General features: G+C 41.8%; 1 protein-coding gene across 1 annotated transcript in view; it reads right to left on the bottom strand.

The window, feature by feature from the left end:
• Positions 1-10545: 10545 nt before the first annotated feature.
• ttpa (tocopherol (alpha) transfer protein) overlaps positions 10546-15293 on the bottom strand; it is a 31669-nt gene continuing 26921 nt past the window's right edge. Inside the window, exon 5 of the mRNA XM_084369802.1 lies at positions 10546-15207. Coding sequence (XP_084225928.1) covers positions 14959-15207 — 249 coding nt within the window. The 3' untranslated portion in view covers positions 10546-14958. The remainder of the gene's footprint in view (positions 15208-15293) is intronic.

Below are 15293 nucleotides of genomic sequence, written 5' to 3'. Positions count from 1 at the left end.
TGTGTTCTGCTTTGTTCTGCTGTATTCTGCTGTGTCGCTCTGTTCTGTTGTGTTCTCCTGTGTTCTGCTGTGCTCTGTTGTGTTCTGTTGTGTTGTGCTGTGCTCAGTTGTGTTCTGCTCTGTTCTGCTGTATTCTGCTGTGTTCTGCTCTGTTCTGCTGTGTTCTGTTGTGCTCTGTTGTGTTCTGCTCTGTTGTCCTGTGTTCTGCTATGTTTCTCTCTGCTGTGTTCTGCTGTGTTCTGTTGTGGTCTGCTGTGTTCTCCTTTGTTCTGCTGTGTTCTTCTGTGTTCTGCTGTATTCTGCCCAGTTCTGTTGTGTTCTGCTCTGCTCTGCTGTGTTCTGTTGTGTTCTGCTCTGCTCTGTTCAGCTGTGTTCTGCTTTGTTCTTCTGTGTTCTTTTGTGTTCTGTTCTGCTGTGTTCTGCTGTGCTCTCTTGTGTTCTGTTCTGTTGTCCTGTGTTCTGCTGTGTTCTCCTGTGTTCTGCTGTGTTCTGCTGTGTTCTGCTCTGTTCTGTTGTATTCTGCTGTGTTCTGTTGTGTTCTGTTGTCTTCTGCTGTGTTCTGTTGTGTTCTGCTGTGTTCTGTTGTGTTCCCCTGTGGTCTGCTGTGTTCTGCTCTGTTCTGTTTTGTTCTACTGTGTTCTGCTGTTTTGTGCTCTGTTCTGCTCTGTTCAGTTGTTTCCTGCTGTGTTCAGTTTTGTTCTGCTTTGCCGTGTTCTGTTGTGTTCTTCTGTGTTCTGCTCTGTTCTGTTGTTTTCTGCTGTGTTCTGTTGTCTTCTGTCGTCTTCTGTTGTCTTCTGCTGTGTTCTGTTGTCTTCTGTCGTCTTCTGTTGTCTTCTGCTTTGTTCTGTTGTGTTCTACTCTGTTCTGCTTTGTTCTGCTGTGTTCTGTTGTGGTCTGCTGTGTTCTGTTGTGTTCTGCTCTGTTCTACTGTGTTCTGCTGTTTTCTGTGCTGTTCTGCTCTGTTCAGTTGTGTTCTGCTCTGCTGTGTTCGGGTTGTGTTCTGCTATGTTCAGCTGTGTTCTGATGTGTTTTTCTGTGTTCTTTTGTGTTCTGTTCTGCTGTGTTCTGCTGTGCTCTCTTGTGTTCTGTTCTGTTGTCCTGTGTTCTGCTGTGTTCTCCTGTGTTCTGCTGTGTTCTGCTCTGTTCTGTTGTGTTCTGCTGTGTTCTGTTGTGTTCTGTTGTCTTCTGCTGTGTTCTGGTGTGTTCTACTGTGTTCTGCTCTGTTCTGCTGTGTTCTGTTGTGTTCCCCTGTGGTCTGCTGTGTTCTGTTGTGTTCTGCTCTGTTCTGTTTTGTTCTACTGTGTTCTGCTGTTTTGTGCTCTGTTCCGCTCTGTTCAGTTGTTTCCTGCTGTGTTCAGTTTTGTTCTGCTTTGCCGTGTTCTGTTGTGTTCTTCTGTGTTCTGCTCTGTTCTGTTGTTTTCTGCTGTGTTCTGTTGTCTTCTGTCGTCTTCTGTTGTCTTCTGCTGTGTTCTGTTGTCTTCTGTCGTCTTCTGTTGTCTTCTGCTGTGTTCTGTTGTGTTCTACTCTGTTCTGCTTTGTTCTGCTGTGTTCTGTTGTGGTCTGCTGTGTTCTGTTGTGTTCTGCTCTGTTCTACTGTGTTCTGCTGTTTTCTGTGCTGTTCTGCTCTGTTCAGTTGTGTTCTGCTCTGCTGTGTTCGGGTTGTGTTCTGCTATGTTCAGCTGTGTTCTGCTGTGTTTTTCTGTGTTCTGTTGTGTTCTGCTGTGTTCATCTGTGTCCTGCTCTGTTGTGTTCTGCTGTTTTCTGCTCTGTTCTGCTCTGTTAAGTTGTGTTGTGCTGTGTTTTTCTGTGTTCTGTTCTGCTCTGCTGTGTTCGGGTTGTGTTCTGCTATGTTCAGCTGTGTTCTGCTGTGTTTTTCTGTGTTCTGTTGTGTTCTGCTGTGTTCATTTGTGTTCTGCTCTGCTGTGTTCTGTTGTGTTCTGCTCTGTTCATCTGTGTTCTGCTGTGCTCTTTTGTGTTCTGCTGTGTTCTGCTTTGTTTTTTTGTGTTCTGCTGTGTTCTTTTGTGTTCTGTTCTGCTGTATTCTGTTGTGTTCTGCTGTGTTCTGCTGTGCTCTCGTGTTCTGTTCTGTTGTCCTGTGTTCTGCTGTGTTTTGTTGTGTTCTGCTGTGTTCTGTTGTGTTCTCCTGTGTTCTGCTGTGTTCTGTTGTGTTCTGCTCTGTTCTGTTGTGTTCTGCTGTCTTCTGCTCTGTTCAGCTGTGTTCTGCTATGTTCTGCTCTGTTCTGCTGTGCTCTCTTGTGTTCTGTTCTGTTGTCCTGTGTTCTGCTGTGTTTTGTTGTGTTCTGCTGTGTTCTGTTCTGTTCTGCTGTGTTCTGCTCTGTTGTGTTTTGCTGTGTTCTGCTGTGTTCTGCTGTGTTCAGTTCTGTCCTGCTGTGTTCAGTTGTATTCTGCTCTGCTGTGTTCTGTTGTGTTCTGTTGTGTTCTGCTGTGTTCTGCTGTGTTCTGTTGTGTTCTGTTGTGTTCTGCTGTTTTCTGCTCTGTTCTGCTGTGTTCAATTGTGATCTGCTCTGCTGTGTTCTGTTGCGTTCTGCTATGTTCAGCTGTGTTCTGCGTTCTGCTGTGTTCTGTTGTGTTCTGCTGTGTTCTTCTGTGTTCTGCTCTGTTGTGTTCTGCTGTGGTCTGCTGTTTTCTGCTCTGTTCAGTTGTGTTCTGCTGTGTTCAGTTGAGTTCTGCTCTGCTGTGATATGTTGTGTTCCGCTCTGTTCTGCTGTGTTCAGTTGTGTTGTGCTGTGTTCATTTGTGTTCTGCTCTGCTGTGTTCTGTTGTGTTCTGCTCTGTTCAGCTGTGTTCTGCTTTGTTCTTCTGTGTTCTTTTGTGTTCTGCTCTGCTGTGTTCTGTTGTGTTCTGCTCTGTTCAGCTGTGTTCTGCTTTGTTCTTCTGTGTTCTTTTGTGTTCTGTTCTGCTGTGTTCTGTTGTGTTCTGCTCTGTTCAGCTGTGTTCTGCTTTGTTCTTCTGTGTTCTTTTGTGTTCTGTTCTGCTGTGTTCTGCTGTGTTCTGCTGTGCTCTCTTGTGTTCTGTTCTGTTGTCTTGTTTTCTGCTGTGTTATGTTGTGGTCTGCTCTGTTCTGCTGTGTTCTGTTGTGTTTGCTGTGTTCTGTTGTGTTCTGCTGTGTTCTGCTGTGCTCTCTTGTGTTCTGTTCTGTTGTCTTGTTTTCTGCTGTGTTATGTTGTGGTCTGCTCTGTTCTGCTGTGTTCTGTTGTGTTTGCTGTGTTCTGTTGTGTTCTGCTGTGTTCTGCTGTTTTCTGCTCTGTTCTGCTGCGTTCAGTTGTGTTCTGCTCTGCTGTGTTCTGTTGTGTTCTGCTATGTTCAGCTGTGTTCTGCTGTGTTCTGTTGTGTTCTGCTGTGTTCTTCTGTGTTCTGCTCTGTTGTGTTCTGCTGTTTTCCGCTCTGTTCTGCTCTGTTCAGATATGTTGTGTTCCGCCCTGTTCTGCTCTGTTCAGTTGTGTTCTGCTGTGTTCAGTTGTGTTCTGCACTGCTGTGATATGTTGTGTTCTGCTATGTTCAGCTGTGTTCTGCTCTGTTCTGATGTGTTCTGTTGTGTTCTGCTGTGTTCTGTTGTGTTCTGCTATGTTCCGCTGCGTTCTGCTGTGTTCTGCTGTGTTCTTTTGTGTTCTGTTGTGCTGTGTTCTGCTGTGTTCTGCTGTGTTCTGCTGTTTTCTGCTCTGTTCAGTTGTGTTGTGCTGTGTTCATTTGTGTTCTGCTCTGCTGTGTTCTGTTGTGGTCTGCTCTGTTCAGCTCTGTTCTGCTGTGTTCTTTTGTGTTCTGCTTTGTTCTTCTGTGTTCTGCTGTGTTCTTTTGTGTTCTGTTCTGCTGTATTCTGCTGTGTTCTGCTGTGCTCTCTTGTGTTCTGTTCTGTTGTCCTGTGTTCTGCTGTGTTCTGTTGTGTTCTGCTATGTTCAGCTGCGTTCTGCTCTGTTCTTCTGTGTTCTGCTGTGTTCTTTTGTGTTCTGTTCTGCTGTGTTCTGCTGTTTTCTGCTCTGTTCAGTTGTGTTGTGCTGTGTTCATTTGTGTTCTGCTCTGCTGTGTTCTGTTGTGGTCTGCTCTGTTCAGCTCTGTTCTGCTGTGTTCTTTTGTGTTCTGCTTTGTTCTTCTGTGTTCTGCTGTGTTCTTTTGTGTTCTGTTCTGCTGTATTCTGCTGTGTTCTGCTGTGCTCTCTTGTGTTCTGTTCTGTTGTCCTGTGTTCTGCTGTGTTCTGTTGTGTTCTGCTATGTTCAGCTGCGTTCTGCTCTGTTCTTCTGTGTTCTGCTGTGTTCTTTTGTGTTCTGTTCTGCTGTGTTCTGCTGTTTTCTGCTCTGTTCAGTTGTGTTGTGCTGTTTTCATTTGTGTTCTGCTCTGCTGAGTTCTGTTGTGTTCTGCTCTGTTCAGCTATGTTCTGCTGTGTTCTGCTTTGTTCTTCTGTGTTCTGCTGTGTTCTTTTGTGTTCTGTTGTGTTCTGCTGTGTTCTGCTGTGTTCTGTTGTGTTCTGCTGTGTTCTGTTGTGTTCTGCTTTGTTCTTCTGTGTTCTGCTGTGTTCTTTTGTGTTCTGTTGTGTTCTGCTGTGTTCTGCTGTGTTCTGTTGTGTTCTGCTGTGTTCTTTTGTGTTCTGTTCTGCTGTAGTCTGCTGTGTTCTGCTGTGCTCTCTTGTGTTCTGTTCTGTTGTCCTGTGTTCTGCTGTGTTCTGTTGTGTTCTGCTGTGTTCTGTTGTGTTCTGCTGTGTTCTGTTGTCTTCTGTTGTCTTCTGCTGTGTTCTGCACTGTTCTGCTCCATTTTTTTCCAGTTCCTTGTTATCTGTTTAAGTGCTGTGGTTCTCAGGGCTTCAAAGAAGTATATATGTTCTTTCTGTAATACTTTAGGTCGTATAACCAGTAGTATATTATGTTTTTCAAAAATCATTTATTTTCCAAAAATAGTCTGCATCAGTTTCAGGACATTTGTCCAATATTCTTGCAATTTATTACATGTAAAAAAAATATGTAGGTAATCTGCGTTGTTTGTCCCACATTCCCTCCAGCAATTGGTGCTGGATTGTGTATATTTAAAAGTTGTCAATAGTGTTTGGAAATGCCTTAAATTCATCTTCCAAGTGTACTCCTGCCAGAAGGGAGATCTTATGTGGGCTACATTGTCTTTAAAGCTTTGCTTCCACTCACTGTCTAATATTCTTATTTTCAACTCCTTCTCCCATTTCTCTTTGATACCGTTCAAGTCCTCAATTTCATTGCGTTGTAATATTTGATAAATTTGTCCAATTATCTTTTGTGTGTTTTTACTCTGGCATTGTGTTACCATACATGCAATTAATGGATGGAGGTTTTCAAGACTTGATAATTGGACATTTCATTTAAATAATTTCTTACTTGTGAATATCTGTAAAAGTGACTCTTTGGTATCTGATATGTGTTAACTATATTATCAGATGACTCGATTCCTTTATTACAATACATTTGACAATACATTGTGAGACCTCTGTTTCTCCAGATTTTGAAAGCATTGTCTATCTTGTTTGGAATAAAAAGTGGGTCTTCCTGTATTTCTCTCAAACAAATCAGCTCTCTGTCTTTAACATTTGATATTTTACACAGTCTTTTCCAAATTCTAACTATATTATTCAATGTAAAACAATTTGCTTGCATTTGACTTGAAGAGATCAGTGTGTGAAAAGAGCCTACTGATTTACTCTCTATAGTTTTCCATTTGGGACCCAAGTTTTTGTTAATCATTACTACTATTGATTTTACTTGTGCAGCATAAAAGTAAGTAGTTAAATTAGGTAATGCGAGTCCCCCTTCACTTCTTTTTCGCTGTATAATTTTAAGTTTGACCCTTGGTTTCTTCTCATCCCATATGAACCTTCTCAGCAGATTTTCCCAATATTTGAAACATTTCTGTGATATGTACAAGGGTAGATTCTGGAAGAAAAATAAAAAATGTGGCAAAACATTCATTTTAAGAACACAATTTTTTTCCGATAATGATAAAGGTAAATATTTCCACCTTTGTAGATCTTGTTTTACAGATTTTTCCAATTTTCCATAATTGTAGGCATATAAGTTATCCAATGTATTTGATATATTCACCCCCAAGTATCTTACTTTGTTTTGGTCCCATTTAAAATCAAATTGTTTTTTAAAATGATTTTCTAGTTGACACCCAATTTGCATGGCTTCCGTTTTATTCAAATTCAACTTATATCCTGACAGTAGGGCATTAACAGAAAAGCCGATTTGTCGATTCATCGACGTCAGTGGTGCAAGTCGACGGCCCCTGAGAGTGGTCGACAAGTCGTGTTTTTTTTTTTGTTTTTTTTTGGGCCGTGAACAGTGACAACAAATTTGTCTTCACAATAAGAGCTTTACATTGCATCCCACTGGATTTAAGAACTGGGTTCTTAGCGGGGGACTTTTAATTTGAAAGTAGTGACCGTTCGTAGCTTGCCGCTACACTAGCTGTTTGGTTGTGTCCGGTAGCTGTCAGCTACAGAGACCGAGGAGACGCTAGCATCTCCCGGATCTCAGCGGCGTTCCACTTGCTCATCTTGACGTCCGCGGCTGAAGTGATGGACTGATTGCTGTGATCAGCTGTTTCCTGGTTTCAAAACTCTCCGGCTGTGGGCCAGACACACATCCCATGTATGGAGGTGTTCCTCCGCTGTGTCAATGTGATGACGTCATCAAACGACGTGTCGACTCGACTTCGACTTTATTGACGGATAAGTCGACTTGAAAAAATATGAAGTCACTAATGCCCTACCTGACAGAATGCTATAGTCTTTGATTTCAACTAACAATTCCGGCAGAGAGTTGTAAATGTCTGTTACATACATGGCTATATCATCTGCATATAATGCTAATTTCTGTTCTTCCTCTATTATATTAAGACCTTTTATTGCGATATTTTGTCTTATTCTTTCTGCTAGAGGTTCTATACATAAAGCAAAAAGTTGTGGTGATAATGGGTCTCCTTGTTTGATTCCCCTTTTTATAACAAATGTGTCAGAGAGAGTTCCATTTACCTTTACTCTTGCATTTGGTTCTTTATACATTCCTCTTATCAAATTAATAAATGTCTCATCAAATCCATATTTCTTACATACTTCAAATAGGAAAGGCCATGACACCCTGTCGAAAGCTTTTTCCGCATCCAGCATCAAAATCAGCATTTGTGTCTGTGTTTTTAAAGCATAGTCTATGACATCAAGAGTACGGCGGACATTATCCCCAAGTAAGCGGTCCTTAATAAATCCTGTCTGATCTAAATGGATCATTTTTGGCAATATATTTGAAAATCTATTAGCCATTATTGCTGTGAAAATTTTTTGGTCAACATTTAATAATGATATTGGTCTATATGATGAACAGTTTTCTGGGTCTTTCCCCTCTTTATGTATGACAGAGATAATAGCTGTATTCCATGTGTTTGGCCAGTTTCCTGTTTTCAGGATCTCATTGAATACCCTGCATAACAAGGGCATCAGCAGTTCTTTAAATTCTTTATAAAATTCATAGGTGAATCCATCACTTCCAGGACTTCTTCCGGTTTTTCCTTTATGAATTACTTTTGAAATTTCCATTTCTTCTATTGAGTGTCTTAAATTGCTGTTTTGTTCCTTATTTATGATTGGTAGGTTAAATGATTCCAAGTAATTTTTAATTTCTTGTGTATTAGCAGTATTTTCCGGGGTATAAAATTCCTGATAAAATTTCTTGAAACATAAAGCTATATTTGATTTGTCCCTTTTATATATACCATTTTTATCCTTAATAGTAACAATTGTTGATTTCTCTTGTTGTTTCTTTAACTTAAATGCCAACTTTTTCAATGCCTTTGGGCTGTTATCATAATAACGTTGTATCAGACGTATGAACATCTGCTCCTTGACCTGTCACTCTCCCACGTTCATGGCCTCTGCCTCCATTTCCTCGGACACTGCTGGTTGTCCCCCCATCGTCCTATGACGGGATGATGTGCTTCGATCTGGCATGTCTTTGTCATCAGTTTAACGATGCTCTCATCGTGGAAGCTCTAACATGCAAAACATCATATCATCATGAGTCCAATACAATATTCACGTTCGTCTGTGAATCACTGAGGGAAGCCAAAAAAACAAACAACTTGTAGCAGGCCCACCACTAATCTTGATGTTTTAGCTTTGCCATTTCTAATGTTACCATAGCCAGCTGCTGCTAGCTAACCAACAATGAGTTACAACATCAAAATACACTTTCAAAACAACGTTTTTTACGTTCAATATGATAATATTAGGTGTTTACTTACAGGTGAATGAGACATGAGGTAGCTACTTGTAGATGTTGTGATGAAAACGATGCACTGATACACTCTTCTTCCTACCACTATTCGGCAGTTGTCGGACAGTGCACGTTCATGGTTTGGGGGGAGTGGCTTTGGAGAGAGGCCTGAGTGGGGTGGGGTTTACTGGCTGGGTTCTTTTCAAAATCTAGCCTGGGCTTGACGCTTTTTTCTAACTTACAGCCCAGCTTTAACTCCTTCCACATTGTTCAACGCAGAAACCTAATTAAATCATCAAAACATTCAGCTCAATTATGACATACCAGCCATTATTCCAAATTTAGATACATTTTGAAATAATCCACGTATTTCCTACATTTAAAGTATTATTCATCTTTCAAATCCCATTAAAATGTTTTTTAATTTTTCAACGTTCTTTGAAGCTTAGTCTTAGATTAGGTTTAATGGAAGACAATTAGAAATCCTATCAACTCATTTTCCCACTCCTTCATACATCCAAATAGAAACTGAGTGGAGTGGAGATGAGCTCTAAACAATCTGAAAACCTTGTCTTCAACTCTCTCACAATGTTCACTTTACCTACAAAATTTAAAGATCTGCTTGTAGGAAAATCTGTGCTGGTCAAAACAATGTGCCTCGCGAAGTAATCAGATTAGTACTTTTGGCTCTGTGGGGCTTTAAATGACAGGAGCGTTGAGTAATTCTCACTTTATCATCTCGTCATACTCATACTATGAGTAGGTACTCATTCATACTTCATACCCGCTGGTTCTCAACACACATTCAAGCCAGCAATGCAGTCCAGCTCCCAGCTTACAGTATATTTTGAATCCTTCACTCTCACCCCATTTTTAGGACGCTTCATACTCCTTCAGAGGCAACTTCAAACTAATTAAAACCACCAATTCAGTTTGGCGCTTCTTCAACAATTCTTAAAATATTCCACATTTTTCATATTCTTGGCATTATTCAAAGTTTTTACAGCCAGCAATGCACATTTAGCATCAGCTTTTAACAGCCAGCATTCACAACTACAAGTCCTTACGGTTGTGAATGCTGGCTGTTGAAACTAACAATCAGTAATCACATAGTTAAAGAGCACTTTTACGTCACAAAGATACACAAAGTGATTTATATTAGAATTTTTAAAAATATATTTTTTTTGTAAAGAAACATCTGACAGGCCAGACTTCACCTTATGGCAGGCCAGTCTTGGCCCATGGGCCCCACTTTGTGCAGCCCTAGTTTGGACATATCCCAATAATCTACACCTTTGAAAACTGACCTGATGCCTGCCAGGACACAGGGCAGGTCGTGTCAACCCACAACATGTAAAGTACACAGCCTGCAGTCTGTACAGAGCTAACTTCTGATCTGAGATCTTTGGTACAGTGTAGAGGACTAACAGTGGAGGAAAAAGGCTCATTCTGTGTATTTGTCTATTTATACTGAATATCTTGTCAAAAGTAAACTTTGGTTGTACTCGCACTGAATTGTGGATTGATCCCAGGCAGCTGCACAGTTGAAGAGTCAATACTGTTGAGCAGACTGAGCGCATGTGATAGACATGTTTACTGACCTGCTAACACTGGTCAAAGGTCTGTGCAGTGATAGAGCACAGAGAGGACAGACTGAAACAAAGTAAACCTTCTGACGATATGAAGCTGAATTACTGAGGTTGTTTTTGTGTCACTGGCTTAATATCAGTGTTTGAAGGTATACTTATACCTTTTACTGAAGTAGTAAGTAACAATACCACATTTAAAAAAAAAACAGAACAAGCAACAAATAAAGTCTGGTATTTAAAATAAGGAAAAGTGTTTTTGGACAAATTTACTTGTCCAAAACTTTTACAGAGGAGCAATAGAAAGCATCCTGACTGGAAACATCACAAAGTGGCATGGTTCATCAAGGCCCACCCACCCAGACACAGTCTGTTACAACAGATACAGATGTACCTACTGCTGTACCACCAGACTACAGAGCAGTCTCACTCCTCAGACTGAGAGACTCCTGAACTCATCCTCAACACTTGTTTTTATGACCTCATTATTATTCATTAATTTGTCTGTATAGTTTGTTGTGTTTATATTTTACACACATAACATTTCATTATACAATCTTGTATTGCATAATGGCCCTAAAATGAATCTTGAATCTATGATCATTCTCTAGTTCAGTAGGAAAAAGATCATCGTGTTTTTGAATGCCACATTGTGAGATGGCTGCGTTCACAGTGCTGTTACTGTGTGTGACTCAGCTGTGGTTTCTGGCTGAGCCTCGATGGTCCGTGCAGCAACCTGACACACATGAAAGTGAATAAGAACCTGTGAACAGACACCTTTAATAATAACATTTGAGCCTTTTAGTTCATTGGCCCTTTAATGTGCAAAAAATATTGCCTGTCTCCTCATGAGCAGACAAATGATTGCAGGAGATCATTGTTAAATATTGTTAGTTGTTTGCAGTTTAAAAAACCCCCCAAAAAACAATTTACATCATGTCGTTCGGGTCGAATGAGTAAAAACTGTACAAATGTGTCACCACATGAGAACATCGTCACTGGAGCCTTGTCTTTGCCTTCTTTTATGTAATGTTATAATTTATCATTTCTATGTGCTAGATGTGACCCAAGCACCAAAGACTTTCCTTATCTTTTTATAAAAAGGCAAAGGGTAAAATTCATAACAAAAAGATATTTTCTGTTCACATAAAGATATTCAGTGTTTTACAACAATCAATTCAAATAATCATGTGCATGGGATATGTGTATAATATTAGTCCAAACATAGTGAAAGGTTCCTTGTTGTATAAAATTGTAACTAGGGATGCACCGATGCATCGGCTGAACATCGGTATCAGCCGATGTTTGCCTCGTTAACTGCCATCGGCCATCGGCAAATAAAAATGACATTCGCCGATGGCCGTGGCCGATGATTATATCTTGATTTACATGTTGCATGAACGCTGTGCTCATGGAGAAACTCTTTTTTCCCTCTTTTTTTCTTTTTTTCTTGAGATGTAATAGTCTGCCGAGACGGAAGAGAGCACCTGCGCGCTTTCCTCAGTAGAGTAAACTAAGAAGATGGCGGTCGTGTGGCAATACTTTACGGTCTCGGAGAAAGATCAGTGTTATGCAGTTTGCAATACGTGTTCCATTGAGATTTCAAGAGGGGGGACTGCTAGAAAGTCATTTAACACAACAAATCTCATTGGACATTTGAAAAGCAGGCACGAGGTGGTGTACAGGGATTACCTGCAAGCTGACCAAAAACGGAAAAATGAAGCCGCCAAGAAAGCACAAACCACCCCCAGTAAGACTCAGACTTCAGTTGACACGGCGTTTGAGAAACAGCTGCCTCCAGACAGCGCCAAAGCGAAACAAATAACGAAAAAGGTGATGGAGTTCATAGCTTTAGATGACCAGCCTTTCTCTGTAGTGGAGGACGTGGGTTTTCAGAATCTGATGAAGTTTATGGAGCCACGCTACACGCTGCCGAGCCGACGTCACTTTGCCGAGGTCTGTCTCCCCGAGATCCACAACATTGTGGCCACACACATTCATGAGCTACTGGCTCGTGACATCGCTGCAATCAGTTTTACCACGGATATATGGAGTTCAGATGTAAGCCCCGTGAGCATGCTTAGCCTCACGGCACAGTGGATTGATAAGGACTTCAACCTGGTGAAGGCATTGTTACACTCCCAGGAGATCCCAGGTACCCACTCAGCATCTGCCATCTCAGAGGCATTTGACAAAATGTTCCAGATAATGCTAGGAATATGACTAAAGCTATGATGGACAGTGGTCTGGCTAGTTTTGGCTGCATGGCACACACACTTCAACTTGCAATCCATGACGGTGTTTTTAGCCAGCGCAGCCTCACAGATGTTGTGGCTATTTGCCGTTTCCAGGCTGTGCAGGTCCAGTTAGGAATGAAACCAAAAAGGCTACAGCAAGATATTTCCACTTGTTGGAATAGTATATTTTATATGATGGAGAGCTTGCTGGAACAAAAGCGCGCACTTGCTACATATGCCGCAGACTACGACCTCCCGGCCACTCTCAGTGCGCACCAGTGGCAATTAATTGAAAACTTTATAACACTCCTCTCCCCGTTTGAACAATTGACAAGAGAAGTAAGCTCATCAGAAGCATCAGCTGCCGATGTCATCCCCTCTGTGACAGCCCTGAGACGTCTTCTGAGTAAGCAGGCTGACACAGACCATGGCGTTAAAACAACAAAGACCTCATTATTAGAGGCTGTAAATAAACGCTTCGATCAAATCGAGTATGATCCCATGTTCTGCATTGCCACCTGTTTGGATCCCAGATACAAGGATCGTTACTTTGATGAGGATGTTAAACAACGCGCTCGAGAAATACTTGACGCACACCTGTTGCCAGCTGCCGGTGCCGAGGATGGGACGCGCGATGGAGCGAGCGCATTTCAGCCAGAGCGCAAGAGGCAACGATCCGACGGAGCAGGGCCCTCCCTGCTTGACATGTTTGCGGAGATTCTGGAGGCAAATGGACCAGAGGCCAAGTACTTCTGTATCCCAACAACTGGATATTTTCCTGGCAGAGACCCCTATTCCCAGAGGTGAGAGTGCACTCGGCTATTGGAGAAATAACCACCTGCGTTTTCCAGAAATCGCACAAATGGCACGCAAATACCTTTGTGCGCCATGCACCAGCATGGAGAGTGAGCGGTTATTCAGCTCTGTATCTCATGTCTTGGATGAAAAGAGAAATAGGCTTTGCTGTGACAAGGCAGAGATGCTTATCTTTGTAAAGAAAAACATGCATCTTACTAAGAAGTAGGCCAGAGATACGGCAGGTGACTTATGTGTCATTAATATTCAGAAGTGGAGGTCCACTGTATGGGACTGTTTTTGTTTTATAAAGATGCCCCATGTTCCAGTCTGTGAGTTCTGAAACACTATGTTTTATTCTGCATGAGAAATACACAAGGTGAAAAATAGCCCTATTTATGTTTGTATTTATTAAAAACAATTTATTTATTTTCCACTCGTTTTTACATTTACACTTGACGTATTTTTATTTTTCACAAAAATATTTTTTATTGGGCCATGAAAAAAATCTTCTCATTGAGTAAGTTTTTGTTTATCAGGCTAAAACCAAATAATTTTGTTGGGCAATGTAAGTACTGAAAAAATCTTTTCATTGATTAGTTAGCAGTCCAAGAGGGTTTTTGAAAGTTATTTTTCAGAAAAGAACTTGTCATGTGAACTAAGGTTATCTTAAATGTCAACCAGAGAGTGACATTAAAGGTTGTTTTTGTTTCATAAATTGGTCTGATTGGATTTGTGCTCATTCAAGGATAGTGTGATGAAAGACTTGTATGTTTCCATGGCACAAAAAAAGGAATAAATAACAAAAAGAAAAAACATCGGCATCGGCATCGGCCATCGGCCAAGTTATGTTAAACATCGGTATCGGTATCGGCCCAGAATTTCACATTCGGTGCATCCCTAATTGTAACATTTAAATTCTTAAACTGTAAAAAGAAGACCAAAGTTCAAATGATCAGACATGAACAATAGATGCTGTGTGGATTGGGCCGGCTGCTGATGAGCTGCGTCTCTGCAGGGAGTGGTACGATGGAGGGTGATACGAAGGAGGGCAATACAAAGGAGGGTGATACGATAGAGGGTGATACGATGGAGGGAAGGCAGGCTTCCTGCTCATCTGCAGCATCTGCTGTCCATGTTGAAGACACAGTGTTGGAGAACTGTTCAGCTGAGCATCAGACTCTCACAGTGACTCGTCACAGGATCACAGTAAGATGGTCGTTTGTTTCGAGCAGGGCAAACAGTCCTCTGGTTGAAGGTTGGTGTCCTGCAGCTGCAATACAAATCTCCTCCTGGCGATCCATATCTGAGGTCCACTGGAGTGCTGGCTATCAATCAACAACTACAGTGGAGAGATCCCTGAAAACACCTGTAACATCCAGCACGTTACTGTAAAAGACACAACGAATGAGAATTCAGACCCTGAATCACCATCCATCCTGAGTGATCGATCACAGTGATCAGCTCTCAGTCCGTCAGTTCACAGCTACATTAACCTGCGTCTGAGTGACCTCAGTGATCGGATCTCACTTCCTGCTCTGCATGTGAATAAACATAATGTTTTTACACAAAGAAAGAAAGAACTTCATGCAGAACATTTGCTGAATTAACACAAAGGCCCATGTGGTTTTACATTTCCTTTGTGCACAGGTACAACATGTTCATTATTAAGCATAGTTTTTAGTTTTTACTACTAGAGCCAAGCTAGCAGTTTCCACCTACTGCTGATCTCAAGCTCTGGACTGAACACCCAGACAGGAGACTGATATCGACTTCTCATGTCACTCCTGGGAACAAGGCAAATATGTCTTCTTCCGTTAGAAGGTTCAAAAATCAGACCAAAGGGTGAACTCAGATTCCTATGAGCAACGTGAGGAGGGAAACAGTTAGCTAACAAGCTAACGGCATGAAACATTGGTCCAGTGCCGAAATCTTCACAGCAGCACAGGCAGCTTTCTGCATGCTGCCAACAACCTGCACAGTCAGTACTCAACAGTTAAGGACCACAGACATGGCCGCCAGTGAGCATTACGTCTTAAGTCTGTGTGTGTGTGTGTGTGTGTGTGTGTGTGTGTGTGTGTGTGTGTGTCTGTGTGATCATCCCTCCGAGAGCAGTTCGGTCTGCACTTCCTCTGATGTCAGGGAGTCATCAGGTGCAATGGCGATGTCACCTGTTGGGTGGGCGGCAATCTGTTGCAGGAGCTTCTCTGATTGAAGCAGCTGATTGGTCCAGTCTTGACACGCCTTTTCTATGCCGGGTCCCTCCCCTCCGTACTCTGGAGGCAGGACAGGCGGTGAGAAGAAGTCGCTTAAAGTGTTGTGGAAATCAGCACCGTGCATGTGGATCTACAGTGAGGAGAGCCAGAGCTGGGTTTTAAAAGCAGGAGGTCATTTCTATTCTGTATATGTGTGAAACAGAGTCTATGAACAGA

This window comes from Pagrus pagrus, assembly GCF_965226575.1.
Source record: "Pagrus pagrus genome assembly, chromosome: 12".
NCBI classification, from domain to species: domain Eukaryota; kingdom Metazoa; phylum Chordata; class Actinopteri; order Spariformes; family Sparidae; genus Pagrus; species Pagrus pagrus.
Note: the sequence above shows the minus strand (reverse complement) of the source record. Positions and strands in the feature narration are given on the sequence as shown.